The sequence below is a fragment of the Thermobia domestica genome, chromosome 12, assembly GCF_964235325.1.
Source record: "Thermobia domestica chromosome 12, izTheDome1.hap1.1, whole genome shotgun sequence".
Classification (NCBI taxonomy): Eukaryota; Metazoa; Arthropoda; class Insecta; order Zygentoma; family Lepismatidae; genus Thermobia; species Thermobia domestica.
In genome coordinates this window covers 204564903-204592868 of record NC_137465.1, presented here as the reverse complement: position 1 = coordinate 204592868, position 27966 = coordinate 204564903, and the positions used below count along the sequence as shown (strand labels likewise).

The following is a 27966-nucleotide window of genomic DNA, read 5'->3' as shown; positions in this document are numbered from 1 at the left end:
TTTAGAGAAAAGGAAAATCTTATAAAAGGCGCGAAAGTTTTTAATAGATATTTCTGCCAAACCAAAGGTGGTCGAGTTGTAAAAATATATATATATATATATATATATATAATATATATATATATATATATATATATATATAACCACATGATCATACAGCAAAGGCCTCTTTGAGCGTTGTTATGAACTACAGAGTGTACCACGGCGACTCACCTTTTGAATGATCAATACATTTTTTATTTTCAACAGGAATTGCATGAAACAAAATTGTAAATACATACGAATGATGTAAAAATCAAGTGCTGTACAGTATCTAATCCCTATTCTCCATTTCGAAGTCCACCTGGCGGCCATTAAGATCGATGAATGCTTGCATCCGGAAATACACATTTCTGCACGCATCTCGGCACATCTGAACGGGAATGTTGTTTAATTTCTCCGTGATTCCCGTGATTCACACCATTAATTCCGCAACACTGTTTATGGGTCTTGTATAAACCTTGTCCTTCAAATGTCCCCTGACACATGGAACTTTGCCCTGTCCGTCCAGGCTATAGGGTTCTCGAAGTCGAGATTTTCCTCCACCATCCGCAGGTACCACTCAGCAAACTCGATACGGCAATCTGTATCGTCCTCATTGAGTGCGTGCAGCAGGCGAGGATGATACGGGCGCAGTTTCAGATCCTTGAGAACGAGAACCTTGGCAACCGATGACTTCGGGATATTGAGGGTGTGGGACAACCGTCGAATTGATTTCGACTTCTGCGGTGACTTCGCAAGTTCTGCTTGCATCCGAGCCGCATTTGCGGGATTGTTGACGGACCTAGGCTTACACGGCCTCTTGGTGTCAACTACACTACCAGTGGTATCAGAGGCTTTGTTTATCCTTGTTATTGTCTTCCATTGTGACGCAGGATCACCATACAGCTCCTTCATTCGTCTCTGGACTTCCGTAACGTTGTATGTCTCAGAAAATAGACCAACGCATTGGACACGTTTCTCAAGCGTCAGGCAAGCCACCATCTTGTAGTGTTGCCAACTGGAAAAAAAGGAAAAACACCATTACACCACAACACAAACAAAACAAGAAAGAAACAAACAACATCATCAATCAGACAACCTAATCTACCGCACCTAATAACAAGTCAGTCACTACTTCTGGGACAGCCCGTACAAGAAAATATATTAGCACTTAGATTCTTAAGGCACGGATTTCCTTTGGCACATAGAGCTATAGCCCAACAAGAAGTGCATTAACCAAAAATTGGCACTTAGCTCCTTTAGAGCTAAATGCGTTCATATGATGATATGAGTATGTTTACATCCTGGCTGCTGTTGCCCTGTCAATTAGTGTGTGCTTGATTTTAATAAGGTTATATGGCACTGATTCAGTGGTAGAGCGTTCACTTCTGGCGTGTGGGATCCTTGGCTCAATCCCAGCTCACTCCAAGTGAGCTTTGTATTGGACAAATACCGAGTGCGTGGGTTTTCTTGGGATTTTCCCGTTTTCTCCCAATTCCTTTATTGTAGAATTTCATTCATTCTCACCATCACCGTCTCCTTTAGTCTATGCAGCATAAGCATAGGACGTAAAAGATTTCATTTTACTTTCGTTAAATAAACAACTTGTACTAGCAAAAAAAAAAAAAACTATCGATAATTATTGGCAACAAACACACAGTTTTAATCACATCAAAAATTAGTTTATTAATTTGAAGATTTATATTCATCCACATCATTGTGTTCAGTACAATGATATCTATCAAATAAAACATGCCCCATCTTTAAACATCTTTTTTCGTTCTACATTACTCTCATAATATTGTAGAAATATTATTTTTATCTAGTGGGCAGGGTGGCTCAATGGTAAAGTTCTCACATCCCGCTCAATGGTGGCTTAATGGTGCTAGGGGTCCCTGTTTCGAACTTACGCCATATGAGTATGTGATAAATAACATCATGTTTGTGATTTTTCTCGAGGTTCTCCCGTTTCCTCCCACTTTATTATTCCACCAATTATTTAACAGTCATTTACTTTAACAAATCATCAGTCTTCTTTAAGCTACAGGGTATAATCCTGGGAGGTAAAACTGAAAAAAAAAAACTTATTAAAAAAAAATTATTATAGACAATATCATTGATATGAATTTGGATAATTGACCTCCTCCTCTTCTTGATGAAATACTAATGCATTTCATCTTATTGTCTGATGTGAAGTGTGAAAATAAAATTAACTTTTATGTCCAAAATTCGTCTTAATTTAGCAATTCAGGTTTTCCAATTCAAAATTCCGGGATAGCTTAGATAACCTTCAAGAGAATGATTCCCTGGCTCCCGTCTGGCTACGGACCTGGAGAAGGTTGCTGCAGTTTTTAGAAAAGTGCAACAGCAGCAGCTCTAGTAAAAAGTGAACGACACGTGGTAAATATTTTTAATCTTTCGTTGGATTTGTAGGGAGCCAAGGGAAGAACACAAAGGGAAACTGGTCGAACATAAACAACAAAAACTTGTTTTCTATAATCAACATAAAATTATCTCTGCTCTTCGTAGAACAGGTTCGTTACCTAACAATTCCAACTCCACTCTTTAAACACGCTCTGTCTTGAAATTATATTGTTGCGATAACGATACTTTGTAGAAGATGATGATGGGAGTGTAATGCACCGGGACTATCTATACGTATATTAAAGCGCTAGGTTTATATGTTTGTGGTCAAGAAATGTTTATATGTTTGTCGGCAATTCTTTCGATAATGAGATCTCGAAAACAACAAGTGCTAGAAACGTGCCGTTTTCCCTGGTCGATTTCAAATTTTGTGTAGATTTGCCAATTCTCATTCAATTTTTTTTTTAAAAAAACTTGTTTTTATTTTTCTATTCCACATTAGGCGTCGTTTTGACCCTATTAATTTAATATTGCCACTAGGACGTTAAGGTTGATACCCTTGTGAAAGGCAACTAGTACAAGAGCTACGTAAAGTGGGTCGACGGACATTGCAGGCACTTTGCTTTAATTTGAATGAGGAAACCTATTACAAGCTGGCAACTGCAAAAGCTTTATGTACCTATTTTAGAAGCATCTGCTTCCGTTGCAACAGGTCAAATTAACTTCTTTGCATATGCAACTTGTCACTGAGAATCGACACCAATCGTCCACGTACTGAATGTTTTTTCTCGCGTGTGTGTATGATCACTAGCTTTGCCGGACCTTAAAAGTGTCAATATCTCACTAAATGACTATATATATATGAAATTTGGGAAGAAAATGTATTAAAATCTGTTAATCATTCGCTAAAAATTTTCATAAAATTTGAAGTAACGTTTGTTTATAATTTTGAATACTGTTATCATTTAACAGATACCAATAGTTCTTATTAAGCTGAACGATTGTGTGATAATGTTATGTTGTAACATTTTACCGATTTTTTTAAAATTCGTCTCTTCTTGTCAATGAAGAACAATTCATGTTTATAGCTTACTCTTTTCTGGTGTTGACTATTAACGTCGACGCGTGAGTCTACTACCAGTATTCACCTTTCCTGTTCATAATTCATCGAAAGTCAACAGGTGCATACCCTATATATAGTGTATCATTTTGACTGAAAGAGGAAAGTAAACAAAAAGAACCAGATAAAATATCCAAGATTTCTCACACTTAAACAAACTATTCATTTTCAATTATGAATTCAGGTTTACAAAGCTCTTATAAATTTATTCACGTAACAAGAATTTTAGAAATGATCAAAAAAGAAAAAAAAAAGGATCAAAATATTGCGATCTTGGCCAATAATTAGTTTTTGGATCAGGGGTCACAAAATTTTTGAACGACCTTTACATCAAATTTTCATATTTTCTACTGAATAAGTACATCATACTGAGTTAAGTGATAGTTTGGGTTTGGCTACACCATATCTAGTTCTCCAGATAAAAGGCCTATAAGAAATTTTTTGATTTAAATATATTGGATCTTTCAATCCAAGAACCACCTAAAAAGCCGAAATTATCCTCAGTTTAAACAAACAAACTCTACCTTTTCAATTATGAATTTAGGTTCACAGAGCTGTTATAATTGTATTCACATAAAAATGAAAATAATGGTCGTTCTAATAGATGGTTAAATTTTCATTCATTATATTAATTTCTAGACCGTAGATTTCTTTGTAAAACAATTTTTTCAAAATTCAAATATTCGTGTTATTCGCTGCTATAAATTCTGTCCATCATTAAATATTATGATTACTGTTGTAACTCACTTCCCTGTATTTGTTTCGATTTCCACGTGCAACCCTAACGAAGTTCATATGGATCTGCTTTTACCTACCAGCATAACAGACACAAAACTAGTTTAATCTACTGTTTCCCCCTTCGCCCGTCTCTGTTTCAATGTTTCCTTCTTTCTCATATGTGTTCTTTAATTTACAGTAAGGTTTGAGAGATAATGATGTATCAGCTGTGTGACAGTGGTTTCTGTTTGTGACCGTTACAGTGGGCATATTGGATTCAGTAATGCTCGCTATACCGTTCACAGCTAGAAACTCCTGTATTTCATCACCTTTCCTTCTTAACAACAAGGAGCAGTTCCTCAGGTAAGTATTATATTATTATTATTATTATTATTATTATTATTATTATTATTACAGTTTGGTGTATTTATTTGGAATAGTATAGGCATAACATTGACAAACAAAATTGACTCAATCCAAAAATTGTTTTATTAGGCTACTATGCCATAAAATGAATAGAGATTATTACTCACGTAATTATGAACACTGGAATCAATTTTGGGGATTCCAGGCATTAAGCGACAGGAGAAAACTTACTGAAAGAGATTTTATAGACAATAGATATAATAGTAAATATTGCTTGCATAATATAGATATAAGGGTACCAATGTATAATACGAGAAATAGATCAACATTAGTTTCTTTGAATTCAAAATTTGTAATTTTAAGAAGACTGACCAATTTTTAAAATTTAGTATAATTTATTTTTATCGGTACAGAAGCATGAATTTTAGAGTTTGAGATTTTTTAAATGTTTTTGACGATTTGAGACCAAAAAAATTTGGTATTTGACAAGGAATTATTGATCCGATACTACTTTTTTATCATTATGTTTTACTGTTTCAGTAGGTAGATTACATTGTATGCATTATATGTTTATTTTTGTCTGATAAGGTGCTGTATTTTTGCCGTTAGGCTGTTCATGGCGCAGAAATAAACATTATTATTATTATTATTATTATTATTATTATTATTATTATTATTATTATTATTATTATTATTATTATTATTATTATTATTATTATTTGTAGTAGTTGTCAAAGAAAAAGAATAAAATTATACATAACGGTAGAGTTCAGTGACTGAAGTAAGTAAAATGTAAAACAACATCGTATTCCAATGGCAGAATCAGAATTTGTTTTGGAGGGTAGGGTGAAATTATATTCTTGATAACAGAGAACGCTTTTTATTCTTTTTCTTATATTTTTTTTAAGGTTTAAGGGTAAAGGTATAGAATAGAATATTTTACTGTCATTGAGCTTTACAAACAATAGACGACGTCAAATTATATATATATATATATATATATATATATATATATATATATATATATATATATATATATATATATATAAGAAAAAAATAAAATTATAAGTTATAATTATAATTATATTTATAACACAAACATTGAGTTGTTGGTTAATACTATAAACAAACAACCTAATAATATTTTAAATGAAAGGACACTGCAAATTATGTTACACTGTTTCTTCATTTTCTGAACTCTTGAATCGAGTAAAATGGATTCGCTATTAACCAATCTATAGCTTTTTTTTTATAATAAATCTAGTTTACAAGCAAGCTTTAACATCCTTTGCGAAGCTCACCATACTTTGTTTTTAAGTTTCGCACATAAACTGGGGCAGTCTAGGCCCCCCTCCTTCCAGATTTTTGAATAACAAAAAGAATTCAAACTATTATTTATATATTTTTGAAAGTTTATAGTAAACTGATTATATACTTATCATAGTCTGAGTTCTGGTTGCTCCCCCAGTTTTTACCTTCTAAATCCGCCACTGAGTTAATGCAATAGTATTTTCCTGATGCTTTCCCTTCCAAATTTCTGATGATCTTCATTCCATTCAAGTTATTGACTAAAAGTCTGAAAAGCAGAGTTAAGCTTAGTGAAGTCCCTTCAGCAACGATTATATTTAATGTGCACAGTCATAAAATGTACTTATTAACTTGGGAAAGGAGGTTTACTTTTTGTTATGCATTCTCTTACAATGCCAGAAGTGTCAAGTGGTTTGAGTAAGTGTTTTCTTAAGATAAAGAGAACTATCATAAAAATGTTCTTTACCTCTTCTGTCTTTTACCTGCATCACTTGAACAAACAAAATTTTCTGTGAGAACATGATACATGAATTAATATCCCCCTTACAATGAGCGTTCGTAGATTTCCTTAACAAAATTTCCCTCGATTGGCAGAACATTTTCCCTTTCTAAAATCAAATTTAACTTTATTTGTTGAATATCCAATTCCTATGACAGAAGTTATATTATAAGATTAGCTATATTAAAGGATGTACCAACTACATTTATTTTATTCATTTCCTTTTTGCTTCTATTGTTTTTACGTTTTTCAGTTTTTTTAACAAAAAAAATGCACAAATGCTATCAGCCAACAGTAGGTGTAAATCATGCTACTTTGAACACACAAATTATTGCTACTGTATTGGTTTATTTCTGAAGAACAAAGAAATATTTAAGGATTTATATTGGTCAATCAGCCAGCGCAAGAATTTACTGGATTTTTCACGTTTTATCGAAAAATTTCTTATTTCTCTTTTTGCTAAATTTACCTTCGAAATTTCCATAGATTGGAGACATTTCTCTGAAGCTACGAATATTGCTTACAATTGAATCAATAGTTTAAAAAAAGGCATGAGTCACTATTTCAATTAAAAGTAAATACAAAAAGAGTTTATGGGTTTATCTTTATTGTACAGGGATAAAGTCAGGTTTTGTATAAAAACTCCGTCAGCTTTGATATACAGTGTAGCAGCGCTAAGGCAATGGATATTTTCTGTTTTTAAAAACGTCAACCAGTGTTATGTGTTTGTTTCTCTTACGTTAGTTTTTCGTATCATTGACTGATGCCGTTCTTCAAAACCACCGATTTAATTGAAAGTGTATCATATAATGCATTTATATGATAGTGCACAGTTTCTAATGTATCATGTATTTTTGTAGACTACTTTTAATTACTAACTGAATCATATTTATGAAAATTTCTCACATACTTCTGTCAAGTTTTTATTTATTTTATTTATTTTCACATGTTCTGAGTGTTGGGGAAAGTTGCAGGAAACCAGAGCACTGAATCAAACTACTCTTATTAGTCAGTCTCTGAGCTAACAGCAGCACAATGAATAAGAAACTCGGAAAAGTGCTAATGTTACTGTTCTAGTCCGAATATACAGGGATTCAAAACAATATCGACAAATTTAGGGAAATGTTTCTTCCCATGAAAGTAAGAAAAGTAGTATAGACTAATTTGCATAAATGCTTAATTTCTGTTCTGTAGACCGCTTAAATTTGGTCAGAATGGTGCAAAATGTATCGTAACTCTTGAACTAAATGTCGGATCAAAGTCCAATAAGAAGACTGGGTACCCATCTCTCATTAAAAAGCACCTCACTCTTATGTGCAGTTGGTTTCATTTAAATTTGAATTCTCTTTGGCCAATTGACATCTTTTTTTTTTTTTAAGCCAAAGCATCATGAGAATTTCCTACACGGTTGCCAGAATATGGCCATCTAAAGCAAAGTAAGTGAACAAGATGTTTTGAACAAGACTGCACATACCAGTCAATGCAGAGCAGAGTAAGTTGAAGGGTTAACCCCCAAAGGAATGAAGGGTTCTACAGAAGAAAGAGGATGGACCACAAACTGTAAACTGATTATATTCTTCACATCCACTGATACACAATTAAAATCCTCGGTTCAATTTAATCATGACCTTGAGAATATATTCCGATTTCGAGTTATATACATTTTTGTACAAATTTTCGGTATGTTGTAATGACACGTCTATGTTGATGTACAGTATGTATATCCTTCGATTTCCCAAACTTTGTCGATATAATTTTCGAACAAAGTGTACATTTTCTTTTAGTTTTCAGTTTTGTTCTTTGTTATCCAAAGGATTCTTTGAGAAAGATGAACAGAGTCGTGGTTCACTGTTCTGCACAAGAATTTAAATACAACAACATTAGGTACAAATTTAACGTAATAAAGGTTGATGTTCACAGTTTAAAAACATATACATGCATTGTAACCTTACTTACATATTTTCTGGGGGAAGGGCACATTTTGTAATATTTCAGTGTAAAATATTAAACACTTTCTTAGAACAGTAATTCTTGCGTGAGTATGCTTAATCTCACTTTTTATTCTAGATAAGTTCTCTGTATAATGTAATATGAAAGTTGATCTCCTTAGTAAACATTTGATGCGTCTGAAAAGTTAACTTGTTTGGATAAAATTGTTTATCTAAGTGATATATTTTATGTGAGTTTTCTTTAATATAACCAATAAGCCCACTATCCTTCTATGCCCTACGAATTTCAATAATTTCGAAAGTTAACTCCGTACAATATGCAATTTCATGTTTTTTTTAATGCATAGAATCTTCAGCTACAGTAAATGTTAGTATCGCGTATAAGGTGTAGTAAATAGATGATAATAATAATAATAATAATAATAATAATAATAATAATAATAATAATAATAATAATAATAATAATAATAATAGTAGTAGTAGTAGTAGTAGTAAAATAAAACAGACTATTAGACTACTCTCTCTTGTGCAATGCATAAATGATTTTTGTAAATAGAAATTAAGCTATCAACAAGGGCGCTGATTTCTCTGTAACTTTGAGGGGCTCATTCATAAAAAACACATATAAAAACATATCTGTTCATAAAAAAGTATGGGGCCCACATGAGCTTTGGGGGGCCCGGGCCTCCGGTCTCCCAGGATCGGCGCCTATGTCTATCAACATTATCAAAATTAATTATACCTAACTTAGTTAATTAAAACTTGAATGACGCTGTTAGTAAGTATATAGTGTTCATATGTATCACATCTTGAACACTTGATGCCAATGAATGGGGACAGAATATTATCTGATTGTAAAATATTAACATTACATTGCATGTTCATTAGTTACATGAGTGACAATCAGATGGCGTATTCAATGGGGTTACATGCGTAGGATCAAATCTTCGTAGCATCCAAACTGCGTAGGATCCACACTGCGTAGGATCAAAACTTCGTAGCATCCAAACTGCGTAGGATCCACACTGTGTAGGATCCAAACTGCGTAGGATCCAAACTGCGTAGGATCCAAACTGCATAGAAACGAAATTGACAAATAAAATAGTGACAAATATAATTAAATAATCATACAGGAATGTACCCAGGAAGTTGTTCTTTGGGGATTATGACTTATTCAGAAGGACCGGAAAAACCGAAAGTCTTGTCTCAGCAGGGGCATCGTTAAGGGGGAGAAATGGGGAGCCTCCCCCAAAGTCACCAACTTCTGATCAAGTTGGCGAATGCCTTGTTCAGAAGATTATCATTACGTTCAATTGACTTACTTAGCTTAACATTTTCTTAATTACCTAGTTGCTGTGAATTGCCACTTCTTTTATAGACTTTGCAGGTGGCACAATTGAAGGTTTATGTAAATAGTCTAGACTTTTGCTAGGTGAGGCTTCGTCCCAAATTTACCAACTTCTGAACAAGCTGGCAAATTAAAATGCCTTATTGGCAATATTTACTTAGAAGAATGCCGTTACGTTCAACTGACTTACTTGGCTTAACATTTTCTTAATTACCTAGTTGCTGTGAATTATCACTTCTTTTATGAACTGGCAGTTGGCACAGTTGAATGTTTATGTAGTTAGTCAATTTTTAAGCAGATGGGAATTTGTCGCCAGATACAAAATTTCCCCATCCTACGGCCTCGCACCTCATAAACCTACAAACATACCAAATTTCCTAGTTTTTATTCCGATTTCAATTACGGTACTTAAAATATGAGATTTTATACATTCAAAAAGTCTATTTAAATTACAGTTTTTTTTTTTTTTTTTTTGTCTTTTTAAAGCTGCTAAAAATGGAAAATATTCACTTCTGGGAATTTTCTATATAGTTCCAGGAGGCTACAAACTTTGCCAAATTTAATCGTTGTAGTCCTACTGAAAGTGCCTAATCATTTTTGGGTGTAGAAAATGTTCCATAAATACCTTGGGATGCTTTAAATTGAAATAACATGAAATGATTTTCAGTTCCCCATAAAACACATCTAAAGTTTTAAACTGTTATTTTATTTTTTTATTTATTCGTTTATTGTAATTTTCATAGACAATCCTATCCAGACCCTACAATACCAAATTTTAATTATTTTTTAACTTCCAATTTGTGGCCCCTGTGGCGGAGTCACTAACACAGCCGGTTTCTATTTTCAGTAGAGCCACTAGGTCGAAAAAGTGTACAGCTTTTTCAGGTGTGTCATCCCGCCCGAGTGAGGTTTTTCTTGGATTTTCCTCACTCACACTAGGCAAATGCTGCGATGGTTACCTCACATATAGGCCCCACGCCGCTTCCTTCCCCTCCACATTCCTTTCTTCCCTTTCCTTCGCCGGATTCTGTGCTGCCGAGAGATGTCATTCCTCAAACGTGATGGGGTTAAGGCTGTTGATGCCGCTAACGCCATAAAATTGTATAAATATACAATATATAAAACTATATGAACTGACAGAAAATAACGCATACTTCTGGTTAACGTGGAAACTTCAAATTTGGCATTTTAATTTGCCAACTTGTTCAGAAGTTGGTAAATTTGGGACGAATCCCCACCTAGCCAAAAACACTAAGAAAATGCCAACTCGATCAGAAGTCGTTGACTTTGGGATGGGAGGCTCCCCCTTCCCCCCTTAGCGACGCCCCTGGTCTATGCAGTGTGGATCGTACGCAGTTTGGATCGTACGTAGTTTGGATTCTATGCAGTGTGGATCCTACGCAGTTTTGGTCGTAGGGAGTCCATGAATATAACCTTAATTGATAGCTGCACAGGTTAAACAAGTGAGATGGGCAAACACCGTGAGAGCGAGTTTTCTCGATTTTTCTGTTTCCTCCCACTTTCTTCATTTCACCATTTTGTTCATTTCTCATCCATCACTGTCTCCTTTAGCCTAGCCGGTATAAATGTTGGACGTAAAACTTAGATTTCATTTTTCAAACCGAAAGTGGTAGAAATCGATCATTTCCGGTCTGAACGTTGATCGTCATAGAACTAAAATGGTAATAGATAGCGACTATCTTTTTTTTAATTGATTCAGCGTCTTAAGAGAATATTCCATATTTTGGTATATCTGTCTAACAAGACCGCAAGTGATAAAAATTTACTACTTAAGAGGTTTCATCTTTCACTATGCATCTATTGCATTCGGGACTTACACGAAATCTATTTCAATATTAAGTTCGCACAGTTTGGAAGTATACCGTAATTTCACCAACTGTGAAACGAAACTCACTTCTATAACTTTGGAAATAATGTGTTTATAATCATCAGAGTCCTCTGTTGGGCTAAATTTTAAGACCATAAATTGTATGCAGTACTAGTGATATAAAGCAGAAGTCATACTATACAAATGACTATAGAATAGTGTTGCAAGTATCTCTTCTGATGACTTACTGCACTTATCTAGTAACAAATATAACAAGGTGACAGCTTTCAAGACCAAATTTATGTTAGAAGATTTCTTTGTGATGGATTTGTATAATCTAAATGCCATAATTCTATAACCTTCGTTCACAGCAATACCTTCTCAATAGACAACAGCTATTCGTGTTCTAAGTAGTAGTGCCGTAGGTAGAAGACATTTGAGTTACCTCCGCACAGCTACTTACTACACTAATAGCACTGATCTCCACGAGGGAGTCATTGACACAACATTACAAAGTTTATTAGCAACAAAACATCAAGATGGAAGATAGAAGTATGATTGTTCTAATGTTCAATAGTGTTACGCTTGAAAAAGGAGCTCATAGGTAAGTCGCTTTATCCCTACATATTATGAAATGAACTTACTTGAAAACTTTAATTTTTATCTGTAGTTTATCGGCATATTAAGATTTCTTGAAACTCGTTTTCCCTTTTGATGTTTTTATCTCTATCCTACTTGCTAAGTTGCCACTTGCAATTAACCTTTCATCGTTGCCAGTTCGTTTCCTGATAATTTCCGAATTTCAATTTGTATTTTCTTATTTTTATTTCAAGTTTAAAATCGTTGAGAATACTATACACTATTGTACTTCATTATTTCATTTTCCATATGAATAGATATTTGTAAAACTGATAGATCAAGATTTTCTGGGTTTAAATTTGAAGAAATAACTGCCTATTGTATATCATGCCACTAATGCAGCAACACGGTGCCCATGAAATTATTTTAAGATTAACTAAAAATAAGCTTTATGTATTTTGAAGTATCTGAACTTGTAAAATAAACAAAGAATAAATAAATAAATAATGAATAAATTTATTAAGAATAAATAAATAAATCGTTAATACTGACTTGTTAGGCTTTAACAAAAATGAATTCGTATGTTACTATCCACTTATATTAGACGTGAAAAGAGTTTAATTTAAATCAGGACAGCCATTGGTGACAAAGTTTTCTGTGGAGGAACAAAGTGTAACAAACATTAAATAAAAGTATTTACTTGAAGTACTGAGAACCGAAATTAAATATGCATGTCACTATACCGAGCAGATTAAAAATCCCTTCAGAGATTCTACCGTATTTGATACATTCTTGATTGGAGAAGAGAAATATATTTTGCTGGTGTATTATGGACAAGTTCTGTTAAGTACTGCTAATCTCTGTGAATGATCTATCAAAGTAGTTCTACATTTTTTAAAATTCTAGCTGTTCAGATAAGATTAAACTATATCTCGTAGCATGGTGTGGCAAATGTATCAAGAATCACACAGAAGTTGAAGTAAGTACAGTTTGTTTTCGCACTATATGATAATAAGACTTTTTCTAATGCATATAACTTATATAAGGATTGATAGATCATGTGATAAAATCTACAATTAATGTTTTTAAACAAATGACAGTAAAATACGATGTTTAATGCTTTAAAAAATTATTGTGAGAATGCGAGTTTATGTACTATGTGCATATACTGTAGACTGTAGGCACACAGAGTGTGCATTTCTGTAATGTAGGCATAAAATCATTGAACTTCTAATTTCTCATTACTTGTGCGTGTTAACAGAGATTTCACAGTTAGCTTCTCGTCTTTCGCTTGATAAATATAGAGTGGATTTTTAATGTCATAATCTGAAAGTGGAAATTTCAATCATGTTTTAACAATGTGTTTATTTTTGCACAAAATTAAAGAAGGTAGTCATTTCAAATGTTAAAATTATGTGCGGTGTTAAAATTGTATATACACCGGTAAACTTTTAAAATGATGAAATTTGAACTGCTACAATTTCAAAAGTGGAAAAACAAATAACTAGGGATGCCTACATTATGAAATCAGTTTTGGTTCTGTATAACAAATTGTCTAGGAGATGATGTGTGACGTATGTATGTAAGGGTTTGACTATCCCCAGTGTTAAATCTGGTACTTTTTCGAAGGTGTTATTCAGCAGATGTTATATTCAAATGCGGATGTATAAATCGACAAATTAGGAATGGTCTTATTAAGACAAGTGATCATCTTATGGATGACTTTTTATCCCTTTCAGTCTCATGCAGATTTCAATGAATATGTAGTTTATCTTGTTTTTTTTTTTTTCTTATTCTTATAATGAAATGCTTTACAGTAGTTTAGAAAATGTAGTATCTTAGATTTAGTAGTAGATGTTACTATTACTAGGATCGCTTGCCATCTGACGGTTTATTTTTTGATTCTTTGAAATACAGAAATATTTTTGTACCGTCACCGACAAGACCGTCTATAGAATATGTTTTATTCTTTTCCTATAGATTGTGTAGTAATGTAAGGGATTAGAAACATATTCCCCTATGTCAACGAAATCTAATACGTACATATGTTTCTTTAAAGTCAGAATCCCTTCATAGCGAAGGATATATTTAGTAATTAGTATTGCTTTGAAGTTGTCAAGTTGTGAGAGCCTGCCTCAAGGAAGTTATTTTGAGAAATAGGTCTTAACTCCACATCAAGTCTCTGGAAATGGTAGCATATTTTAATGGAAGTATATTGCATATTTAATTATTATGATAATGTGTTGTAAAACAGATAAATAAATAAATTATAATAAAAAAGTCTGAAATTGGGTTAACTTAACTACTTAAATATCTGCTGACCTAATGGATTACAAAAAAAAAAATCATTTTTAAAAGCTAGTAAATCATTGCGGCGCCTTTTCTTTCCGGATCCTCATGGATCAACTGATCACAGGTTGAGGTTTGATTTCTAGATCAACCAAATACAGTTGGACGACGATAGCTTGAACCTCGATAACTAGAATTTGTTGATAACTCGAATATTTTCATATTCCCTTGAACTCTTCATAACACTCAATGTTAAAATAAGCTCTGTAACTCGAATTTTTAAAAACTACAAGCTCGAAGAGTCAAATTTTAAGGATTTCATAATCATATTTAAAAACATCGCTAACTCGAACTTTAGTATCTGCGAACCCCTACGAGTTGAAGTTTACCTCTATAAGTAAAATGATCTCGATATGACCTCGATAACTCGAAACTATAACTCTATGCTTTTACGTAATTGTCATTGTTGCTAATGTGTACTGTAATTGTATTTTACTCATGTCTAGACATGAAAACCCCTTCCAAAACAATACATGTGCAGTACTTTATTTTTGGTAGTCATTCAATGAAAGGAACTTTTACAACTTCAAGTTCTAGATGTTGAACGAATAAACCTTCGAGTTATAGAGGTTTTATAGTCAGTTTCACGAGGAACTTTGAAACTCAGTATCTCGAATTTTTGTTGGGACCACCTTGATAACGCGAAAAACTCGATAACTCGAATTTTTATGTATTCTTTTCAGCTTATATCGATATTCCACTGTATATTACTTTTTAAAAAAACGAAGGGAGAAGAATAACTGAATTTTGATAATTTGATATCAGGCGATGATACAGAGAATTTCTTCAAGGTTAGTAGAGAAATATATCAATAAAAGATAAGAAGAAAAAAAAAAGAGAGAGAGATTAAGGATTGTAGACACATTAAGTAAGCAATTTCTTTCAATTCATTTTATTTATCTTTTAGTTTCAGAACACTTAAGAGACCCACACACGGTCCACGGTTTGCGCAAACATCATGTTTGTGCAAACATCGTGTTTGCGCAAACACTCGGCCATACACGATACAACTGTTTGCACAAACTTCAGTTCAATTTTGAGTTTAATCGCGTAAGCATGTCCACTGAAGCAGCTTGTTTAACGTTAATGTATAGTAGGCTATATAAATAACACCTACCCTCAGTGGCGGAACTTCAAAATCAGCCCTCCCCCCCACACACACAGATACAGAAAAATCTTGCCAGGACTTATTAGGACCTATAAAACAATTTAAGCATTTCATGTTTCTTTCCAGCACAGACATTCAAAGTCAGGCAATGAATGACACCATGTAAACTCGAGTAACTACATGTAATAATTAGAATATTACCGCTACTCTGAATGAGGACTATTTACTAATTGTTTAAAACTGAATATAATATATGTGAATGGAGTTTTCATGATTGTTACACTGTTATAATTCAACGAGGATATGTATGTATACACGGCTGATTGACAGTGACAGTTCTGGAAAAATATTATGTTGTTTATTTTCCTAATGATCTTTTGATTACGAGTTACATACGCATATACTGTTGTGAAATCTAATTTGTATTCAAATAAATTTTGTAATATATTAAATTTACCTCAGACTTGTAGCCAAACGGACTGTAACTGTTCCGAAAGTAGTTCTAAACTTACTCAGAAAAATAAAGATATCTTTTTCCCCAACTTTGATCACATCAGGAATGACAAAATCAGGTGTTATACCTGCTCAAAACCAATAATCTTAGGGTAAAATAGTGCGTATAGTTTTCAACGGGAGTAACAAAAATAATTTTTCTTGATTGCGATTGATGTCTGACTAAAATAAAACACATATAATCAGGGCCTCCTTACGTCTTGGGCCTCCCTGCCGTTGCAGAGGCAGTAGCTCCGCCACTGCCTACCCTACAGTTTTTTTTCTGTTCGTAAGATTGCTCTAATCTAGACTTTAGTCTGGCAATGTCAGCTTATGACCTTTGTCTGATCAAGTTTTTCACCCTGGCAGATGTTATTGGGTACTAGAGTAGACGAAATTTGTCGCTTGGTGTTGGTGAGCTCATTGCTTGATGAAATGACAAAGCGACTGTTTGTAACAAGCTGCTTGCAAAATGGGTCTGCGGTCATTCAGTCAAGGATTTTTTTTATCTTATCAACTAGAACACAAAACCTTTTGTACGAATGCAACAAAACTCCGCGTGCTGCTATGCTCAGTGGAGGTATGATCGGTGGCTTTGGGCGCTGGAAAATGCCTGTTACGTGATGTCATGCAGATTATCAATCATGTCATTGCTGGAACTCCCACGCTTCGGTGTTGATCCCACCCCCTTCGGCCCCACCGACGGCCGCGAAGGCGCGAACTCCAGAAACTATTGAAGTTAGCAGCACAACGACTGTTGTTACCAACATGCACGTTTGAAATGGTGAGGTGTGAGAATGAAGACTATGTCCATTTTTTTTTTTTTTTTTTGGTTGAGAACAAGGTCACAAATGAAAATATCTATCATAACATATGCACAAATTTACCACTACTTATATTAAATGAAAACATGTGTGGTCAAAAATATAAAACTATACTTACTAGTGTTTCTTCCACATCAATTATTTCATCAAAGGTCGAAATACCGGATAATTGCATTTCCTGGTCCCTCAGAAAGTCCATATGGGAAAAATACCACAACGAGAGTACATACACGTCATCTGTTCCACTTCCAGATCTTGTACTTGCATTTATCTTCTTTAGTTCTCTTCGGTATACAGAACGAAGTGAATTGATTTTATTCCTCACTGACTCTCTGTTCGCAGTTTGATCTCCTTCATTTTATTCACTAACTTCTCATATGCCGCATTTTTCAAATTCCTGTTTTGATAATCTTCACTCTTTACCTTCCACAGTTCAGGTAAATTTCTATAAAGGTCAATAAATTCTCGCCAGAATTCTTGATTCTTATTCATTGACGCCATAGCGCAAGAAATAAGCGTCTGTACACTAGGCTTCCTACTCGGAAATAAAGCTCGTGTTTGCACAAACATGTCCATACACGGTCCACGTGTTTGCGCAAACATCATGTTCGTGTAAACAATTTTCGAACGAGTTCGATGTGGAAAATGTTTGCACAAACGTTTGCGCAAACAGTTCATACATCGCCACACACGGTCAAACTGTTTGCACAAACAGCCTTGTTTGCGCAAACCATGGACCGTGTGTGGGCCTCTTTATTTCTTTTTTCGTACAAGAAACAGTATCACAAGGACAGTAGGCCTATATATCGTATACGATAGATGAAACTAATCTAATCTTGACCAAACTTGGCCTGTTGGTATTATACACCTTGACAAGCTTAGTATGCATATCCTAGGTATGCATTAATCGTAAATATGTAGTGAAGTGATCGACTTCTCTTGGTTATTCATAGAATTTTTTAAGGTCTACATCAATTGTTTTCATGAACGAACACTACATGTAAATAGTTGAATTTGGCATATCAGCAAAAAACATAACAAGTTTGGAAAATTGTGTTTGCAGAACAAAATGAAAAGGGTCTCCCTTTATTTCTAGTGGTGAAAATTCTGTTTTCCATTGTTTACAATGAGAATTCAACGCACCAAATGCTTTTCCAAGATTAAGTCTATGAATATTCCGTTTCTCGGTAATTATTTGTCAATGGTATGTTTGATTGGAACGGGAACATGCGACCCCTTACGACACTCAGCGCGCACTCGCCAATCACCATGTTAAGTTTGGTTCACACAGCAAAAAATGAGGTGTTGAAATAACACAAAATGACTACCACTTTAGCGTGTTACTTGTGTGTTAATTCAGCGCCAAGACATCGCTTTCCGAGCATATCAGAAATAACTAGTTACTACCTGAGAGAATTTGCATTGGTATTTATCGTTTAATATGAGCAAAGGTTTGCAAATTATATTTCGCACTTATGCCAAGTAACGAATAATGTTTTATGTTTTCTGTAATCGGTCACAATAATATTGTTGTAAACCTGTGAATCGTCTGACAACAGTTACATAGGCAACAGTTCTGCCATCTTATGTTCATATATGCTAAGACACAAGAATAACAAATAAAGAAAACAGATGAAAGCACAGCTATCTGTGTAACTGTTGTCAGATGATTCACAGGTTTACAACAATATTATTGTGACCGATTACAGAAAACATAGAACATTATTTGTTACTTGGCATAAATGCCAAAAATATTTTGCAAAGCTTTGCTCATATTAAACTATAAATAACAATGCAAATTCTCTTAGATAGTAACTAGTTATTAATGTTATGCTCGGAAAGCGATGTCGTGGTGCTGAATTAACACAAGTAACACGCTAAAGTGGTAGTCATTTTGGGTTGTTTCAACTCCTCATTTTTTACAGTACATGCATCTCGGAAGAGTGTCCAGACAAACAAACGCCGAAGTGCAGTAAAAAGCAGACAAACAAACGCCGAAGTCCAGTAAAGAGCAGACAAACAAACGCCTAAGTCCAGTAAAGAGCAAACAAACAAACACCTAAGTCCAGTAAAGAGCAGACAAACAAACACCTAAGTCCAGTAAAGAGCAGACAAACAAACGCCTAAGTCCAGTAAAGAGCAGACAAACAAACACCTAAGTCCAGTAAAGAGCAGGCAAACAAACGCCTAAGTCCAGTAAAGAGCAGACAAAGAAACGCCTAAGTCCAGTAAAGAGCAGACAAACAAACACCTAAGTCCAGTAAAGAGGAGATTCGCTCCAAAATTATGTTGAACAGGTGTTTGGTTCCCAATTTCTCGTGCTATCAAATTTCTTGTTGGGACTTAGTCAAATTTTAGCAGAGAAAGGCTCTTATTGCTATTTAGAACAAAAATAATGAAACAAACATGTTACTAGAATGTGTCAGTGGAGTAGCCAGAGGAGCTGACCCGGCTCAAGCCTCCTAAGCTATTCATGTATCAGGGAGATGAATAAATGTGACTGTAAAATTCAGAGACAGAAGAGTCCACATGAATTTTATATCCATGAATAATACTGCTCTAAAGTTAATGTGATGCTAAATTTCCGTGGAACATCTCATAGGTCAATTCTTCTCGAGGAAGATACTTCGTTCTTGCAAGCGTTGCACACATTTCTAATTCTAGAACGAAATAAACGACGAATTCTTAATAGCGTTTACTTTTAACAAGACTGGTCCAGAGCACCCTTCACCAGGTTTATATTCAGAAACTTTTTATTGGGAGGAGTCCAAAGTCTGAGGGTACCAATACTACGACACACTACTACCTCGACATAGTATTGAACCGTTGTTACTCTACAACCTAAAAGACGTTAAGTAGTTGTTAATTACTATCACCTACATTCTCAGAATAAAATACAATTAGATTGTTTTTGTAAGAAGAGTGCAAATGAAGTGTAAGATAAAATCTTTAGGCTACATCAATCATTTCTCTATTACACAAACATAGTTTTATTAATAAAGGTACGGGCTGCCGCAGTAAAGTTTCTCGCTCCAATTCCTAATTATGTTATGCTCCAGTTGTTAATTAAATATTTTCTTGTGCAATACAGAAAACCGTTCGATGAACAGGGAACTTCACGGAAAGAACACTCATCCCAAGAGTAAACTAGCCATTGTGAATACTCTCATGTAAGTGATATATGCAACATTATAAGAATAATAATGAAATAATTATTTGCGAATTTTTATGAAATATGAACAAAATCGCTAGTGAAGTTTTTGAGAAAGTAATCTGAAAAGAAACTCATTCCCAACAATAAACTATCCCTTGTGATTTTTTCGTAAGAAATAACGTACACAATATTATAGAGTTATTAATCAAAAATTTATTTATGAAATATGAACAAAATAGTCTCAGTCGCTTTTAAGAAAATTGTTAAAAAAAAAAAAAAAAAAAAACTCCAAGAATAAACTATTCCTCGTGCATTTTTCACGACAAATGAGATGTCACATTGTCAGATTATCAATGAAATATTTATGAAACGTGAACAAAATCGTACTAGTCATTTTTAAGAAAATCGTCTAAAAATTTATTCCTTGTACATATTTTCAGGGCAAATGAGTTGTGCCAAATTGTTGTGTTATATGAAATATTTATTTATGAAATGAACGAAATCGTCTGTCTTTTTTTAAAAAAATCGTCCGAAAAAACTCGTCCCCGGGAATAAACTACTCAATGCCGTGCCGTGGGGGGAGGCGACGGCCCCGGGCGCTGAACTAAGAGGGCGCAAAATTCTTGAGGAAAAAAGAATATAAAATGTTCTCAAAATTAAGGAAAAGTAGGGTTTATTTTTGAAAATTTTCTTACGCTTCTCGCCAACCGTGGTGGCACATGTCTATCTCAATCATATATACAGGGACGCCGTCTTTATACTCTCGCCCCGGGCGCTGATTTTCCACGGCACATAATCGAAACTACTTCTCGTACATTCTTAAACTTTAAATGGTATGGCCTGTAGGTGAGCATATATTAGGATGAACGACGAACAGTCTGACAGATTGTGAAAAATCACATTTCCATCTATGAGTCATGAAACGTGTAAATCCTTTCAAATCTTGAACTCGATTTTTTCTCGATCACTAAACGTTTTTCTCTTCTCTTTTCGTCACTCGAAAGTAAAAGTGTTCAAATATATGTCTAACTACGAAGTGTTTTTTTTTTTTTTTTTTTTTTTTTTTTTTAACGGAGGTTCGAATGCGGTGCACCCCCAGGTGGATGCACTTCTGTCAGTGGCGGATCTAGCTTGGGGCCGAGGGGGTCTAGGCCCCCAGTTTTACAAGTGACAAAAATAATTGAAGCTATTATTTATACATTTTTGAACCTCCCAGCTTTCACTTTCTAGATCCGCCTCTGACCTCTTACCTCCACTCCGCTTTTAAAATAAGACATTATTTGAATGAACAATTTAATAACAGATGGGTTGCTCATAGGAACTTATTTCTTGAACCTGAAAATCTCCAGATTTGACGACCAGCGACTTCTGTTTTTGGAGGGATGTTAAAACGTAAGTGTACACTAAGAAACCTTTCATACTTATGATTATTTGTATGGCTACTCAGGATATCCCAAGTGAAGATGCTCAAGATGTAATTTTGGGATTCTGGAAATGACTTCAACAGAGTTTGATGTCAAAGGAACACAGTTAGAGATCTGGTTAGAGCTCGTCTTCGTCCAAATTTCAAGTTGGAGGAAAGTTATTTCATGTTGTGCGACCGTTCGTAATTTATGATTTTTTTAAAACTATGATTCTGAATAATAATAATAATAATAATAATAATAATAATAATAATAATAATAATAATAATAATAATAATAATAATAATAATAATAATAATAATAATAATAATAATAGGGGAAGGTCGGGTAGTATCGGACACTTAAGGAACATGTGATGTAACAACTTTATAATAATCAGAAATTAAATAAAAGCCTCATATGTGCAATCCTCATACATATCTTTATAACACTATATAAACCATATTTCACTTTTACTACAAAATTTAGAGAAACTGAAAAAAATGTAAAAGTCTAATTTTTCAAGATATAAGAAACTGGCGGGTTATATCGGACAGATCTGTTATTACCTTCTTATATTCCTTACATGTCTTCTTACATACCTTACAAACTGCAGATTGTTATGTTGTATTGCAAATATCACATTTATAATAAAATGCATCTCTCTTAAGACTTTCACAGTTTTCATGTGCGAACTTTTGCACGAATTACACTGTATCCAGTTCTCATCAAAGTTTTCCCCACAAATTATGCAATCAGTCTTTGTTTCACCGTCGAATTTCAGAGACTTCCTTGCTGATCCAACTGCTTGGTTGAGCATCAAATACGGCTTCCTTCGGGAGCATCTTTCGTAAGTTCTTTGCCCATTCTTACTCTTCGGAACACAAATAATGGAGGGATAAATTGATCACCTGACGGGTTTATGCACAAAAGAATTGTTACGTTTTTGCCTCTTTCTCCAGATGTTATTTCCCTACCTGCTTTTTCCCATTTATAGACACAACTTTTAACTGATTTTCATGAACTACTGACACACCAGTTTCATCACCATTAAAAATTCTCGATGGTTTAAAAAAATATCTATTTATAAGTTCAGAGAGTTTGTCAAAAAAAAGTATACCAATGTGCTCCTTGTTGATCCTATAGCCCGCTGCAAACTGTGGGTTCCGCGCACCTCAAACTTAAATCGTGGTGTCTCTACATGAAAGAATAATAAACATCTTTCCCGGCTAGAACTATAAGATTTCGCATTGAAACTTCGAATATTGCTGTCCGATATTGCCCGCCAACACCCTGTCCGATACCACCCGACCAACGTGCATGATAATAAAGAGTCCTGAAATAATTTGTCTTGCAATGTAGGCAATGATATAATGCCAATTAGGATACAAAACTACAACAAAAATGTACAACTACTTAAATTCATATTTCACTTCCCTTTGTTTCTGTAATTAGCCGACAAAATTAAGTACGTGCAACCACAAACCGCACAAAAACTACAAATCGTCGCACCACATATACACCTTTCAACGTACTATCTCAGAATGTTGGCGCCACGCTTCCCTCACAAAGAACTACTAACACGTGGCAAAAGAGTGTCGCCATCCTGTTCCGAAAATAGTGAACTATACACTGTCCGATACTATACGCTGTCCGATACTATCCGACTTTCCCCTAATAATAATAATAATAATAATAATAATAATAATAATAATAATAATAATAATAATAATAAAACAATGGCACCCACACCCACAGTGCATGTGTGATGTGCGGGAAAATACAATAATAAAATATATTTACTATGGTTACCTAGTGGGCATAGATGCATAATTGAAGGATTGGATGTAAGAACCAGGTAAGTCCACTTTTAGAAATGTTTCCGCAGCTGCCTGCTTCTTGCTCTAACTTCACGGTGAACACTTTTTGTAGGTACCGCCTTTCCATTATAACACTGAATATAATCATCGGATCCACATGATTCTTGCACACAATGTAGTGATTTTTTCCTACTGGAACATGAGAAAATCTCAAATTCGCTTTTTTTTTTTTTTTTTAAAAAAAAAAAAAAGACCTACCTGGTTCTTGCATCCAACCCATCAATTGGCATAATAGCTTTGCAATTGAGAGAGATTCATCAGGTGACGATCCTCAGGAGGCGCCGGTGAAAATAAGGTTCACATTTATTTACTTTTTCTTACAAAGAATGGTTAATGGTATAGAATTTTTCTTTAAAGCAAATAGGTGGATGGCTATTATTTTAATGTGAATACATTCATTTTAAAATCTTGGAAGAGATGCTTACTGACTGTGAGATCGTATCTATCAGTTGTTTCTATTATTCTGCATAGCTCTCTGGAGGAAGGAAAAAAAAATCATATCATGTTTGAAAACATTGAAATCAGTGATGAATAATTTACAGTATAAAATATACTGATGCCACAACAAGATAAAAACCATAGTTGGGAGGGGGTCAGGAAAATTAAATATAAATAGATAAATAAGAGTAAACATAGGCCTACAGTAATGGCAGTTTGAGAAAATATTATTATTAGTGGAATATTAAAACAAAGATATTTTAATGTACAATACTGTAGAATCAATGTACACTACTAATCGCAAAAAGGTCTGATATTTTGTTCCTCCATAAAATAGCAAGTGGAAAATTGAACTGTTATTCTCAACTTACCACGCTTAATTTCAGAGTACCTACTCCCACAACGAAACACGAACACGAACCTATTCTATATTCCGAAATCTAGACTTGTAATACTTACACACTTCCTATGATTTCAACAAACTTCCACTTGCCTTAAATACCTTGACTTCTAAAAGAAGTTACCGATCCTTATTGTGCAAAATTAAGCTGTAAATATTGTAATGTAAATATTTATGATTTTTTCTTAATATTCTGTTTCTATTACTGTTGTTACATGTTGCGTGTTGAATTTATTTTTAATTGTCATTATATGTTTCAGTGTAAAATGACTAACGTGCTGCATCCGGAAATAAATAAATATTGCGTTTAATAGAAACAATGAAATTTGTCAATTTTTTTTTTTTACAAGAGCTTAGAAGGGAAATCATATATTTTCGTGTTTTATTTGCAGGCTGGAAGAAACGTACTCGCGGGCCGTCATTTGGCCATTACTGACTTAAGATCATATAAACAAATTTTAGCTGGATTTACCTAAGTAAATTTCGAACTGCGTTACAATGATGATTAATTAAAACTGTTGGCATATTTTTGTATGATTCTTATATTAACATATTTTCTGAAGCATAAAACTTGTAAATGTTGTACTAAGAGCTCTGTGTTTTGTAGATATTCTTATCGGTTACATGTCAGTAGAAGAAAGCGGGTGCAATATCATATCAGTTTGTACACTATGACGTCATTTCCGGCGTGAGAAAATAAAATAACAAATCATGCAACTAAACTTTCCGTCAGCGCTAAATTCAGACATTTTCCCCAGAGAGCCTTAAATGTTCAACATAAGTGGCAGTTTATACACATAAACGAAACTATAGTAATTTAATGAGAGGCAATATATACTGTAGATATATTAAGCATTAGATTTATTTGAGTAAGAAGTTTAGTGGAAAACATTTGCTCCATCTAAGATAAAATTAAACTACACTCAACTTGCTTAAACCAATAATTTAGTTATGAATCACATTGCCATTAAGAACACTTGTATACAGCAAAATCGTGTCAACTGTCAAATAACGCGCATCGATGTACCTACAAAATCTCTTCTTTATGTTTAAGTCTAGGGATCGGATACTATGTACTGAGATACATAATACAAATATAGGGTTATTCAAAATCCGCGTCGGTTTTGGATCGACTGGCAAATTTTTGTTTCTCGGTTGCCGACATTGTGTTGTATTGTTGCTCTAACCACAAACATTCCGATTGTCGCCTTAGTCTGAATTTCTCGCATTTCTTCAGTCTATGTCTAGTCGCGAAGCAGTTTACTATAGCGCAACAAGTGCTAATTGTAAAAAAAAAAAAAAAAAAAAAAAAAAAAAAAAAACTTTTGATCAAAACGGAGTAAGTTGTGAGCGGAATGTGTGGTGAATATGTTTGTGAATTTTCTTAGTGTGTTTTAACAAAAATAATTTGATGTAACAAAACCGGCGTCCTTTTTGAATAACCCTTCATACTTAAAAATAATTTCTTAGTGGCTACGTCGAAAAATAGCCAAGGTATGTACTTGTTATCAATCACAAATTTATTTTCCTATTATTTTCTTGTTTTTTTAAATATATTTTTTTACATGCGTCTTGTAAGTTTTTTCTAGTATCGATGATTATAATAATTATTATTTTCATGAGGAACATATCCTTGACAGATAGACAACTCTCCTATGTCTGTTGTATTGAGGAGTAGCCTACACATCAGTGGATAATTTATGTTTTCATGGGAGTGAGATACTGTAGCCCTAAAAAGACTTGGTCATACTAACAAGGGAGGGTCACGAAGTTGCTCCGCTGAGATCCGAACGAGACAATTGTGTTTGCATTTGATATGTTATAACTAGAAAGTTATTGTCCCACCGGGTGGAATATCGTGAGTTACAACATATTTTGTAATGTAAAAGCTACAAGAAATTACGTGGCAGAATAGTTTGAACCGAGTCATTTGTTCTGAAACGATTGGGTAAATGGAAAACTCGGCGAACACGTATCCCATCATTTTCAAGAACAAACTTTTTGGGGTAAAAACTTTGCCCCAGTGTCTCCCGCAGGGTCCGAGACGGGGTCCAACTCAAAATTTTCAAATGGCAAGGAGGCTAAGTAGCACATCGTTTGAAACTGTTGCTAAATGAAAGAAAATAGATTAAGTCTCGACTTTCTACGACAACCCTGTGCAAAATGACGCCTGGTCAAAATGTAACAAAAGCTTTATTGAAAATCTATGGCCTACTTGAATCCAATGTGGTCGCTTAAAACCTATATCGAAAGGATAGGCATACCAAACTGCTGAAGCTAGGAAAACCAAATTTAGCATGAACGTTGATCAGTAGGTGACGGAAAGATGCGAAATGTTCAAAAAAGCGACATCTTGAGTTCAAAATGCCGCACTATGTATCGAATGCATGTCCAGCTCAAACCAGTGATGTTGGGGAAGCGAAATGTTTTATTTACGTTTATGGTTAATAGCAGATATCCACAAAATATCAAAACGTATCATCTGTAATCTAATACGGCTGCCAGCGTGAAAAATGAGTTTGTATATAAATATGCTGTCTTGGAATATTGTGACAAAGCAAAACAGTTTGCGCAGGTCGATGTACTGAAATGATTTATACGTGGTTTGCTACTGTTCGCCAATCTTTAATGAATCTTTTGTATATTTGGTATTGGTTGAAATATTGCGATCAAACCAACGAATGGCATACAAATGTGATCATCACGAATACGTTACAATAGAGCCCCCAACCTGAATGGTGCAGCAAGTCCTTTACTATGTATGAACTACGTATGACAAAATTAGAAAAATACCCTAAGGTATTCAACTATTCAACTTTTGTTTAGCAGTATGAATAGGAAGTCAGAGTTGTGTGTTCATCGCATATTCGTTATATTCACGTAAATAATATCGAGAGAACCGTGACGAAAGTGCATTAGGAACAAAACATATACCGTAAACGCGTGCTACTTCAGTCCAGATTTTGAAACTTGTAACATAAATTTGTGTAAATTGTGCATAACAGATTTTTCTTTAACATAGTGACTTTATATTGTGAAACTACAGTTTATTATTGATAGGTTAACGTACAATACGCAATATTTGTAAGGTAGTAAATATTTTATGTTTGTGTTCTTTATCTGAGCTCAAGTTAACCTTACGGTTGGGTTACTTGAACCCAGACTGTTAAGTCTAATAGATACTACCACTTGAAAGCAGATTGGGAGGAAGTAGGTTGATGGTTATCATATTAACATAATTTCTGTACATTCACAGACATCCAAACGTTGATTTTAGTAACAAATATGAATTGTAAAATGTAATGTGGAACACAATTTGTACTACATTGTACAAAGATTAGTAATCATATAACAGTGTTTACAATTCAGTTAAAGTAAACAAATCTCTTTTGATTATTTTTGGGGGTTCTATTTTCATTACCACATCTTCACATTTAAACACCAACACATCCTTGACTTAGAGCCACCTCCAAACCTTCCATGTAGGCTCCATGCAGTCGACTCGAGCAACTTCAGCTTCTATAGCGAGAACGACTCCTGAATATTCCTTCCCGTTCCATTTTACCAGAACAAAATTGCCTATTTCGAGGTCACATTTCGTTATAGGTGCCAGAGTTGATGCTGATTTGGCTTCGGCCTGGGCACAATTCATAGTCAAGTGTCCTACATGTTCCTCGTCTGGATTGTCGATGCTAAGTTCGCGGTTACCTCCTGATCTCAAGCTGAATGCGCCATCATCTTCTGATGTATCTTTCAATGCTTGTTTTCAAATAGTGGTCTCGGTTGTTTTTGAACACGCTCTCCTTTTTTGGCCTTTCT

At 34.2% G+C, this 27966-nt stretch overlaps 1 protein-coding gene across 1 annotated transcript; it reads right to left on the bottom strand.

Annotated features, from left to right (window-relative positions):
- Nucleotides 1–169: 169 nt before the first annotated feature.
- LOC145665864 (uncharacterized) lies at nucleotides 170–12475 on the bottom strand. The gene is made up of 3 exons (XM_081732977.1): nucleotides 12165–12475; nucleotides 6064–6164; nucleotides 170–1039 (listed from the first exon to the last, which is right to left on the bottom strand). The coding sequence occupies exon 3, from the start codon at nucleotides 1021–1023 to the stop codon at nucleotides 508–510; it is 516 nt and encodes a 171-aa protein (XP_081589103.1). The 5' UTR covers nucleotides 1024–1039; nucleotides 6064–6164; nucleotides 12165–12475; the 3' UTR covers nucleotides 170–507.
- Nucleotides 12476–27966: the final 15491 nt, after the last annotated feature.